The 11,364-nt window shown below is 42.2% G+C and overlaps 1 protein-coding gene across 1 annotated transcript; it reads right to left on the bottom strand.

The window, feature by feature from the left end:
- Positions 1–5,019: 5,019 nt before the first annotated feature.
- Positions 5,020–5,442, bottom strand: LOC138875313 (uncharacterized). Its single transcript, XM_070154137.1, has one exon. The coding sequence runs from the start codon at positions 5,440–5,442 to the stop codon at positions 5,020–5,022; it is 423 nt and encodes a 140-aa protein (XP_070010238.1).
- Positions 5,443–11,364: the final 5,922 nt, after the last annotated feature.

The following is an 11,364-nucleotide window of genomic DNA, read 5'->3' as shown; positions in this document are numbered from 1 at the left end:
TTTTTTATAAAACAATAAATTACCAATTAATTCAAGACTGCAAAACTAGATCCTAAATGCAAATTCAATGTATTGTTGTATTTTTATGAATTAAATAAAATAAACATGCACATACAATTGCAAACAATTATCAAAAAATGCCACAAAATCCACAAAAATTGCAAATGATGAAAAAAAGTTATTTTGTTTTGAATTTATGGGAGTAATTCATGTAGGAAAAAAATCATGTGCTCATAGCTGCCCCTCTTTGCTTGAAAACACGAAGAGTTTTCGTGCAAAGATAAAGTGAGTGGATATGAGCAATTTTTGCCTGTTTGAATACTCTGTGGGAAGCATTTTTGAAAGATTTGACTGTACCCTGCTTCCGAGGTTGCCTACATATCCTTGGTTATAATGGAATCAGGTCAGTGTAGTTCCGGAAGTTTTGGTAGCTGGGACTACCATGAAGCTGTGATTTCACTATTCCTTCTGCTGCTGCTACTGCTTACTGAACCCCTTATTACACCGTAATAAAATAAAAAAAAAGCTAGACTAGACTATAATCTATGCATTACAAAATCCTATCTACATCTTCCAACTTGCTCTTGTGGTTCTTGTTGATTTGTTGACTTGTATTCTCCCGATGAAATTCCTTTGATGCAGCCTTGACTTGCAATCTGAGATGTCTTCCTTTTCTACAGGTGGACACCTGATTGCTGAACTCGAATTGTAACCTGAGATGCTTTTCCTTTCTCCAGGTGGACGCCTGACTGCTAAACTTGAAATATACTCCCTGGTCTCTAGGCGGGCTCCTGATTGCTGAACTTGATAGTATTCCCTGCTCTCCAGGCGGGCTCCTGATTGCTAACTTGACATGTATTCCCTGCTCTCTTGGCGGGCCCCTGACTGCTGACTTAAAATGTATTCCCTACTCTCCAGGCGGGCTCCTGACTGCTAACTTGAAACATATTCGCTGCTCTCCAGGGGGCTCCTGACTTCAACAAAATAGATAAAACAAAAAAAATTCTCTACCCCGGTTATGGTGGCTGGGCACAGATGTGAGCGCAAAACTAAATCATGTTACCAAATATCAATAAGAACTTGAGAGCTAAAACTTGAATTGTACTCCCTTGTTCTCCAGGCGGGTTCCTGATTGCTGACTTGAAATGTATTCCCTACTCTACAGGCGGGCTCCTGACTTCTAAACATTAATGTATTCCTTGCTCTCCAAGAGGGCTCCTCACCTCTGAAATTGAAATGTATTCCCTGCTCTCCAGGCGGGCTTATGACTGCTGACTTGAAATGTATTCCCTGCTCTCCAGGCGGGCTCCTGACTACTGAACTTGAAATGTATTCCCTACTCTCCAGGCGGGCTCCTGACTGCTGACTTGAAATGTATTCTCTGCTCTCCGGGCGGGCTCCTGACTTCTGAACTTCAAATGTATTCCCTGCTCTCTGGGCGGGCTCCTGATTGTTGACTTGAAATGTATTACCTGCTCTCCAGGCGGGCTCCTGACTGCTGACTTGAAATGTATTCCTTGCTCTCTAGGAAGGCTCCTGACTGCTGAACTTGAAATGTATTCCCTGCTCTCCAGGCGGGCTCCTGGCTGTTGACTTGAAATGTATTCCCTGCTCTCCAGGCGGACTCCTGACTTCAACAAAATAGACAAAAACAAAGAAAATTTTTCTGCCCCAGTTTGGTGGCTGGGCACAGATATGAGTGTAAAACTAATCATATTACCAAGTATTACAAAGAATTTTAAAGCTAGGTCCCATTATCCTGTGGGGTCTTGAAAATTCTTACCTAAACGACAATTTTAAATCTAAGTTATATCTTCTAAAGGTGCGACTTCTGCTAAATCTTGTTATCTAAAAGGGTCTTTAAACTACTCCCCATTATCCAGGAGGCTCCTGAAACTCAAAGTTCAAATTTTATCTTAAGAGTGAGAATTTTTATTGCTGAATTATACTATCCTACAGCAGAATTTATGCTAAATGTTGATATTTAATCGAAATCTTAAAGCTAAGTCCCATTATTCAGGAGGGTCCTGGAAACTCCTAATTGAATCTTACCTCGAACATGCAAAATCCTAAAACTGGTTATATTCCTTTATGCTAGATTACGCTATTTCTAAACTTTACGATAGGTCCCATTTTCCAGGAGGGTCCTGAAAAATCAAAAATCAAACCTGTTTGGTGACCGACTTTCTCCACAGAGGGTTTCTCCGAAACAACCAAAATTTCTTGCCCCTATTCAATCAAAGAAAAATTCGTCAGTTTAAAATGTGGTGGTTAGTTGATGGCATTCTTTGCTGAAGGTCTTGTCGCTGCATTGTTTTATTTTGGCTGGCTTCCCCGAACTGGCCCTGAACCGCTTGACTTTCCGACTGACTCAAAACCCTATGACCCTAAATGACCCGAGTGTTTTATACCTGAACCATTGTTTCACACCTCTGACCCCTTTAACGGAACCTCTGCATCTCCCATGAAATTACCAAATCATTTTGCCGATGAAACTCTTGCTGGCACTTTATCCCACTTTACATCATGCTATCTTTGGTGTGCTCTTGCCGCACTGTGCTTTGCAATCTTGAAGCTGGTAGTGAGCTTTGAAATTCCTTCTTATTTACTTAAACAGAACTGACATTGGGAATATCATAGAGAAATAAACCCAAAAGAAATGAAATGCAATGACCTTCAGAGTTAAGGATGAGGAAATCCAAAACTGGAAGACTATATGAAGAGAAAATAGAAAAGAGACTTATCTGAGTGGAACAACTGGCACCAATGATCATGACATACAATTTGGATTAATCGGCCCAATCTGTCCAACCAATCAACTTTAAGTTGCCATACATTGTTGCTCCGGAATTTCCATAACCAGATTTCTTCACCCAAATCCTGACCTTGTTCATCATGCGGTGCCTTGAAAGGTTTTCACCAGCATACCTCTCTCATTCGTTCATCTCTCAACTCACTTTTTATTTACAGTGCCCGTGAGGGTTTTCACTAATAAGACTCTCTCATTTTTTGATTTCTCTCACCTCTCGTCGCCTTATGGTGCCCATAAGGGTTTTCACCAATAAGAATCTCTCATTTTTATTTCTCTCAGCTCTCGTCGCCTTACGGTGCCCGCGAGGGTTTTCACCAATAAGACTCTCTCATTTTTGATTTATTTTTCCTATTTGGACCAGAGTGTTGCCCCTGATATATATCACCTCTACCTGCTTTACGTAACATTTCTCGAAGATTGATCGGAAGGTCTTTCTTTGAACTGTAATGTGGATTTTGGATGGGTTTAGAAAGAAAGGATATAAAAAGCTCAAAACAATTCGAATGGGTTCAAAATTACAACTTTCGGAATCATATTTCTAATAAAAACCACAACTTCTGCCCCAGTTTCTTGTTTGGGGACTTTTGGATTTTTACTTTGACAGGACCGAACCGTGAGGCTGCCTACGTATCCTTAAAAGAAATCAGATCGCATGTAGTTCATGACATAGGAATTGCTCTGTTGTTGTGATTTTTCTTTTTCTCTTTCTTTGCTTTCTCTTTTGCTTTCTTTTTCTCTTTGCTGCTTTTTTCTTCTTTTTTCTTTTCATTCTTTTCTTTCTTTTTTCATTCTTTTCTTTATCTTTTCATTCTTCCCTTTCTATTTTTCTCTCCTTCTTTTACTTATCTTTCACGCTTGTATTTCCGATATTTGTTATTGATTCTGAAAGAGGGGTATGAAAGAAAATAAATAAGGCTCAAAGGGGGTGACAAGGGATGAAGTGTTTAGATAGCAGAACAAAATGCCTTTGTCATTTCAATATTCAAAACATGCAAAATACAAACAAGTACAATCAAACAAAGAAAATCATACATAGTATCTCTTGACTGCATCAGAGTTGATAGCCATTTCTACAGATTTGCCTTCTATATCTGTCAAGTACAATGCACTATTGGACAACACTCTAGTTACAACGAACGGCCCCTGCCAGTTTGGGGCAAACTTCCCTTTTGCTTCAACCTGATGTGGAAGAACGCGTTTCAATATTAACTGACCCACTTCAAACTTCCGTGGACTCACCTTCTTATTGTATGCTCTTGCCATTCTCTGTTGATACAACTGGCCATGACACACTGCTGCCAATCTTTTCTCGTCGGTCAAACACAATTGTTCCAAGAGGGTTTTGACCCACTCATCATCATCGATCTCAACCTCCGCGACAATTCGAAGGGATGGAATTTCCACTTCTACGGGTATCACTGCTTCGGTGACATATACCAACAAATAAGTAGTCGCCCCTACTGAAGTACGGACAGTAGTGCGATAACCCAGCAATGCAAATGACAGCTTTTCATGCCACTTCCTAGAACCCTCCACCATTTTTTGAAGTATCTTCTTTATGTTCTTGTTGGCTGCCTTGACTGCTCCATTCGCCTTGGGGCGGTATGGGGTGGAACTGCGATGTATAATCTTAAACTGTTGACACACCTCTTTCATCATATGACTATTGAGATTAGCACCATTATCTGTGATGATTACCTTCGGTATCCCGAACCGGCAAATGATATTTGAGTACACAAAATCAACCACCGCCTTCTTGGTTACAGACTTGAATGTTTTAGCCTCAACCCACTTGGTGAAATAATCTATGGTCACCAGAATAAACATGTGCCCATTCGATGCTGATGGCTCAATTGGCCTAATGACATCCATGCCCCATGCAACAAAAGGCCATGGTGATGACATCGTGTGTAATTCAGATGGTGGAGAATGAATCAAATCTCCATGCATTTGGCACTGCTGACATTTACACACGAAACTGATACAATCTCGCTCCATAGTGAGCCAATAATAACCTACCCGGAGAATCTTCTTTGCTAGCACATACCCGCTCATGTGCTGTCCACAGACTCCAGAATGTACTTAAGTTATAATAGATGTGGCATGCCTAGCATTTATGCATCTCAGCAATCAAAGATCTGGAGTCCTTTTGTACAAAACCCCTCCGCTGAAGAAAAAACGCTTGCCAATTGCCTAATTGTTCTCTTTTAATCGCCTGTGGCTTGTACTGGATACACCACCATCCTAATATATTCCTTGATATCATGAAACCAAGGCTCACCGTCGAGTTCTTCTTCCACCACATTACAATAAGCATGCTGGTCATGGATCTGAATATGCAATGGGTCGACATAAGCCTTATCCGGATGATGTAACATTGATGCCAGAGTAGCCAAGGCATCAACAACCTCAGTATGAATCCTCGGAATATGCCTGAACTCTATTGATTGGAATCGCTGACAAAGATCATGTAAACATTGTCGATACAGAATGAGTTTTAAATCCAGTGTTTCCCACTCTCCCTGAATCTGGTGCACCAGAAGGTCCGAGTTACCCAAGACAAAGACTTTCTGGACACCCATATCCACAGACATCCTCAAACCCAAAATGCATGCCCCGTACTCAGCCATGTTGTTAGTACAGTAGAACTGAAACTGAGCCATAACAGGGTAGTGATGCCCTATTTCAGAAATAAGTACCACTCCTATCCCAACGCCTTTCATGTTAGCAACCCCATCAAAGAAACATTTCCATCCTGGAATTTCGACCTATTCCAACTCATCAATGTGCAATACCTCTTCATCAGGTAAATAAGTTTTCAAAGGCTCATATTCTTCATCTACTGGGTTCCCAACCAAATGAGAAACCAACGCCTGGGCTTTCATTGCAGTCCTAGTCACGTAGACGATGTCAAATTTTATGAGCAAAATCTGCCACTTTGCGAGCCTTCCCGTGGGCATAGGCTTCTGGAAGATATACTTCAATGGATCCAAGCAAGAGATGAGGTAATTAGTATAAGATGTCAAATAATGTTTCAGCTTCTGGGCTACCCAAGTTAGGGCGCAACACGTCCTCTCAAGATGAGTGTACTTAACCTCGTAAGATGTGAATTTCTTATTGAGATAATATATGGCCTGCTCCTTCCTGCTGGTGATGTCATGCTATCCCTACACATATCCAAATGAATTGTCCAAGACCGTCAAATACAGAATCAAAGGTCTCCCTGGTTCTGGTGGGACCAACACAGGTGGGTTTCACAAGTACACCTTTATCTTATCAAATGCTTCCTGACATTCATCTGTCCACTTAACCGTAACATCATTCTTTAACAGTTTGAAGATGGGCTCACAAGTTGTCGTGAGCTGAGCAATAAACCAGTTGATGTAATTCAATCTCCCCAATAGACTCATCACCTCGGTCTTGTTCTTTGGAGGTGACAACTCATGGATAGCTTTGATCTTTGACGGGTCTAATTCAATACCTCGACGACTGACTCTGAATCCCAACAACTTTCCAGACGGAACACCGAACGCGTATTTTGCAGGATTGAGCTTGAGATTGTACCTGCGAAGCCTTTGGAAGAACTTTCTCAGATCTCTGACATGGTCATATTGCTTTCTAGACTTGACAATTACATCATCCACATAAACATCGATCTCCCTATGTATCATGTCATGGAATATGGTCTTCATTGCCCTCATGTAGGTTGCCCTGACATTTTTCAAACCAAATGGCATGACCCGATAGAAGTACGTTCCCCATGGCGTGATGAATGCTGTCTTTTCTGCGTCTTCCTCATCCATTAAGATCTGGTGGTAACCTGTATAACAATCCACAAAAGAACCAATCTCATGTTTGGTACAATTATCGATCAATATATGGATGTTCGGTAGTAGGAAGTTATCCTTGGTACTTGCCTTGTTGAGATCTCGATAATCAACACACACCCTGGTCTTGCCATCCTTCTTCGACACATGCACAACATTGGCTAACCAGGTGGGATACCGGGTGACCCGAATGACCTTGGCCTCAAACTGTTTGGTGACCTATTCCTTAATCTTCAAACTCATATCAGTTTTAAACTTCCTCAGCTTCTGCTTGATCGGGGGAAATACCAGGTCAGTGGGCAATTTGTGAACCACCAAGTCAGTTCTTAGACCTGGCATATCATCATAGGACCATGCAAAAATATCTTTATACTCGAACAATGCTTTAATTATCTCCTCTTTGAGTCGTGGTTCAAGATGGACACTTATTTTAGTTTCCCGGACATTATCTTGGTCCCCTAAATTGAATGCTTATGTATCACTCAGGTTAGGCTTGGGTTTTTCTTCAAACTGGCTTAATTCTTTACTAATCTCTTCAAAAGCCTCATCCTCATCATATTCCGATTCATCCTCACACCCTATTTCTTGAATTACTATTTCGGAATTAGATTGGCTTTTGAGACTGGGTCGGAGATTCCTCATGCATGCCATATTATTGAAACCAGCATAAAAAGAACTGCACAATGAAGAAAAGAAGAACAAAAATAAAACTATCAGAAAGGGAGAAAAAGGGAAATTACATTTCATTGAAATTAAAGACAACAAGGTTTATACATCCAAACGGACGGAACATAGAATCTGAATTACAACCCTGGAATAATCTAGATAAACTGAAAGAAAATCAAAGCAAACTACCAAAACTCCTTCTTGGTGGGGAGATGAGTAGCTTCCCAATTATTAATCTTTGCACTGGGCCCAACAAATTGCACATCCGCCTTGCTAGAACCCTCTCCAGCTACCACCGTGTTCACTTCGTCGAATATCCTCTCGAACCTTTCCATCAAATCTCCATCCATATCAACCACCAAACTCGGAATTGTCGTCACTGGGTGATTTCTGGTACCAAGACTAACAAATGATCTACAAAGACGTGGGACTGGCTTTGGAAGGGCCCATGCTCTCTGTTTTGTTTTTTTAGATCTTCTCACGTCTGCGACTGTGGGCTTGAACCCTAGACCAAATGCATCCAAGTTTTTAGGAAGAGAAACCGGTTGTACGGTACCTTGTAGAGATGCATCCAAACCCTTGCCCAGTACAAAACCATTTCTCAACATTTCAACGGCTACCATGACTGATGCAACAGCTACCCTTGGAGTCGGCACGCACTTCCCTTCAGGAATTTTCTCTACCAATACAGTGTCAAAAACCTGATAAACCCATGGCCCCTTGTCATCTTCAAATTCTATCAACGGAACAATGGCATCACCGGGAACACACAAATTATCTTTGCCATGCACAACAATTTCCTGTCTATCCCATTCAAACTTAACCATTTGATGCAGAATGGACGGGACCACTTTGGCAGCATGAATCCAGAGTCGACCTAACAGCAGATTGTAAGAAACAGCCACATCGAGCACCTGGAATTCCATAGTAAATTCAACTGGCCCTATTGTAAGCTCGAGCATGATGTCCCCGACTGAATCTTTCCCTCCACCGTCGAACCCCCGAACGCAGATACTGTTCTTGTGAATTCTTTCATCATCCTCCTTCAACTTGTTCAGAGTGGAAAGAGGGCAAATGTTTGCATTGGAACCATTGTCAACCAGTACCCGAGTAACAACGGGATATTCACATTTCACTGTCAGATAGAGGGCTCTATTGTGCTCAGTACCCTCCACGGGAAACTCATGATCAGAAAAAGTGACTCTGTTTACCTCAAATATCTTGTTAGCTATCTTTTCCATGTGGTTTACTGAGATTTTGTCAGGAACGTGGGCTTCGTTCAAGATCTTCATCAAAGCCCGACGGCGCTCGTCTGAATGGATCAATAATGACAATATCGAGATCTGACCCAGTGTCTTCCTTAACTGCTCCACAATGGAATATTCCTGCACTTTCATCTTTCTCAGGAATTCCTCTACTTCTTCCTCGGTCACAGCTGTCCTAACCAACACTGGGTTATCTTTGGAGATCTTAGGTTTTCTCAACTCTTCGGGGGCAAAGCATCTCCCCAATCGAGTCAAACCATTGGTCTCATACATTTTTTCTTTAACCTCTTTCCCCTTGTAAGTCACTGTCACTTGTTCATAATTCCATGGGACTGCCTTGCTGTTTACTATCGGTAATTGAGTTACCGGTTTGATAATGATAGGATTTGTGCGGGTGCCCTTCACAATTACCACATGCTTGTTCGTCACTCCTAGCACAACCACTTTTGCTCTTTCATGTTTTCCTGCAACGTCACTTGAGGAGCCTTTCTTGACCTCCACAGATGGTTCATTATTTGACCCGTTCAACTTGATCACAGACTTCTCACTTGTTGACTTTTCAAACGGCTTGGCTTCACTAGCCCGAATCATCATGACAGTTTGCGAAGGCTTCTTAGGCTCCCCTCCCATATGCACAATCTAAATCATATTTGTCTCATGATGGTCCGGCAACGAGTTCTGGTTGATATTGGGTGCCTCCGGGGCTTGGACCTCAATCCAATTAGTATCAATGAGCTCCTGAATAACTGTTTTCAATTTCCAGCATTTCTCTGTGTCATGACCTGGGGTCCCTAAACAATACTCACAACTCACCGAGCGGTCAAGATTTATGGGAGGGGGATTTGGCAGTTTAGCCTCGATCGGATTCAACATGCCCAACTATCTCAATCCGTGGAATAGACTAGTATATGATTCTCCCAATGGAGTGAAAGTCTTCTGTTTCTGCAACCTCTCATTCTTAAAGGCTTGATTGGGCCTGTTCCAGGGGGATTTCTGTAGGATTTTGGGGGTGGATAGGTATTTTGTGGAGTTGGGTATAGACTTTGTGGAGCTGGCGCATGCCATTATGCGTGAACGGGAGGTTGGGTATAGGTTTGTACATGATGGACGGAAAAATGGGGATCTGGCGGTGGGTAGTATTGTTGTGGTGGGCTATATGGAGTGTGGGGGTAAGTTTGGGGATAGGGTCGTGGTTGTAGTAACATGGAGGGTTCCTGGATCCGACCCAAGCTCCCAACTCAATTATCACAACATCCTCTTTCTTCTTCTTCTTCCCGAGTACACCTCCAGTACCATTTTGAATGGCCTAGGTGGTCGCTATGATTGCTGAATAACTCATGATCTTGTTGGACTTGAGTCCCTCCTCAACCATGCCTCCCATTTTTACATCCTCACAACCTCATTAAAGGACTTGCCCACTGCTGATACCAAGTGACCAAAATAAGTGGGTTCCAAAGCCTGCATGAAATAACCAACCATCTCACTTTCTTTCATCTGTGGGTCAACCCTCGCTGCTTGCTCTCTCCACCGAAATCCATATTCCCTAAAACTCTCACCGGGCTTCTTCTCAATCTTTGTTAATGACAGACGGTCTGGGATAATTTCAAGATTGTATTGAAAATGGCACGCGAAGGCTTGGGCCAAATCGTCCCATGTGTACCACCTGTTGTGATCTTGTATGGTATACCATTCTAATGCCGATCCACTCAAACATTGGCTGAAATATTCCATCAGCAATTAATCTCTTCCGCCTGCTCCTCTCATATTGCTATAAAATCCTCTTAAGTGTGCTATTGGGTCGCCATGCCTGTCGTACAGATCAAACTTAGGCATCTTCAACCCTGCTGGTAACTGAACATCTGGGAACAGACATAAATCTTTATAGGCCACACTTACTTGACCCCCCAACCCCCTCATATCTCTTAACGATTGTTCTAAGCTTTTGACCTTTCTGATCATCTCTTTATGCTCGGTACTTTTGGGTGGCTTCTCGGTCTCCGCGGGGAGATCAAGATGAAGGGTGTAAGAATATGGTTCCAGAACTTTGAAGGTGGGTTTAGGGGGATAATACTGGTTGTCATGAGTTTGGAACAGAGGTTCACTAGAAGATCGGTGTAATGCGGCAGGTGGAGGTGTCACAAAAATAGGTGTGATTGATGGAGGAGGGTGCAGGACTTGTCTGGGTGGAGGATCTTGTAATGTATGGGAAGTGGTGACGTGGCATTGTTGGTAGAGGGGAAAGGCGGGAGATGAGTTCACGGTGGGAGGCTCCTGAGGTTGGGCTGCTGGTGGGATATAAGTAGGGTTGGCGGGAAAAAACGGTGGCTCATGCCCCTTTCCCAGGCTTGGTATATTTCAGCCATTTGCTGCTTTAACTTATACATCTCTTCCTTCATCGCATTAACATCAAATTCTTCCACCTCTTTTGACGGGTCAACAATACTTGCCTCCAATTCTTGGTTGGCCATGTTCAGCTTGTCTTTTGATCGGGTGTTATATGAGTGAGTTGCCAGAATGCCAATCAACTAACCAACTGCCTGGACTCAATATATCAACAACAACCTTGTTAGTGATTAGGGCTTTAACAAATTTGTAACCGCACATTTGGGGAATGAAAGCACCTAAGCAGTTAACTGTTTCTATTATGCATTTGATTGGCTGCTTGCGTCATCCCGACTTTTCCATTTGCAACTTCCTCCTTTTTTTCTCTTTTTCTTTTCTTTGTTTTATCCTCCCATTTCCCTCTGGTTTTTCCATTGCTTCTTTCTTAGTTTTCTTATTTTTTCTCTCTTTT

This window comes from Nicotiana sylvestris, chromosome 8, assembly GCF_000393655.2.
Source record: "Nicotiana sylvestris chromosome 8, ASM39365v2, whole genome shotgun sequence".
NCBI lineage: Eukaryota > Viridiplantae > Streptophyta > Magnoliopsida > Solanales > Solanaceae > Nicotiana > Nicotiana sylvestris.
The sequence above is the reverse complement of the archived record's forward strand: the minus strand, read 5'-3'. Positions and strand labels throughout refer to the sequence as shown.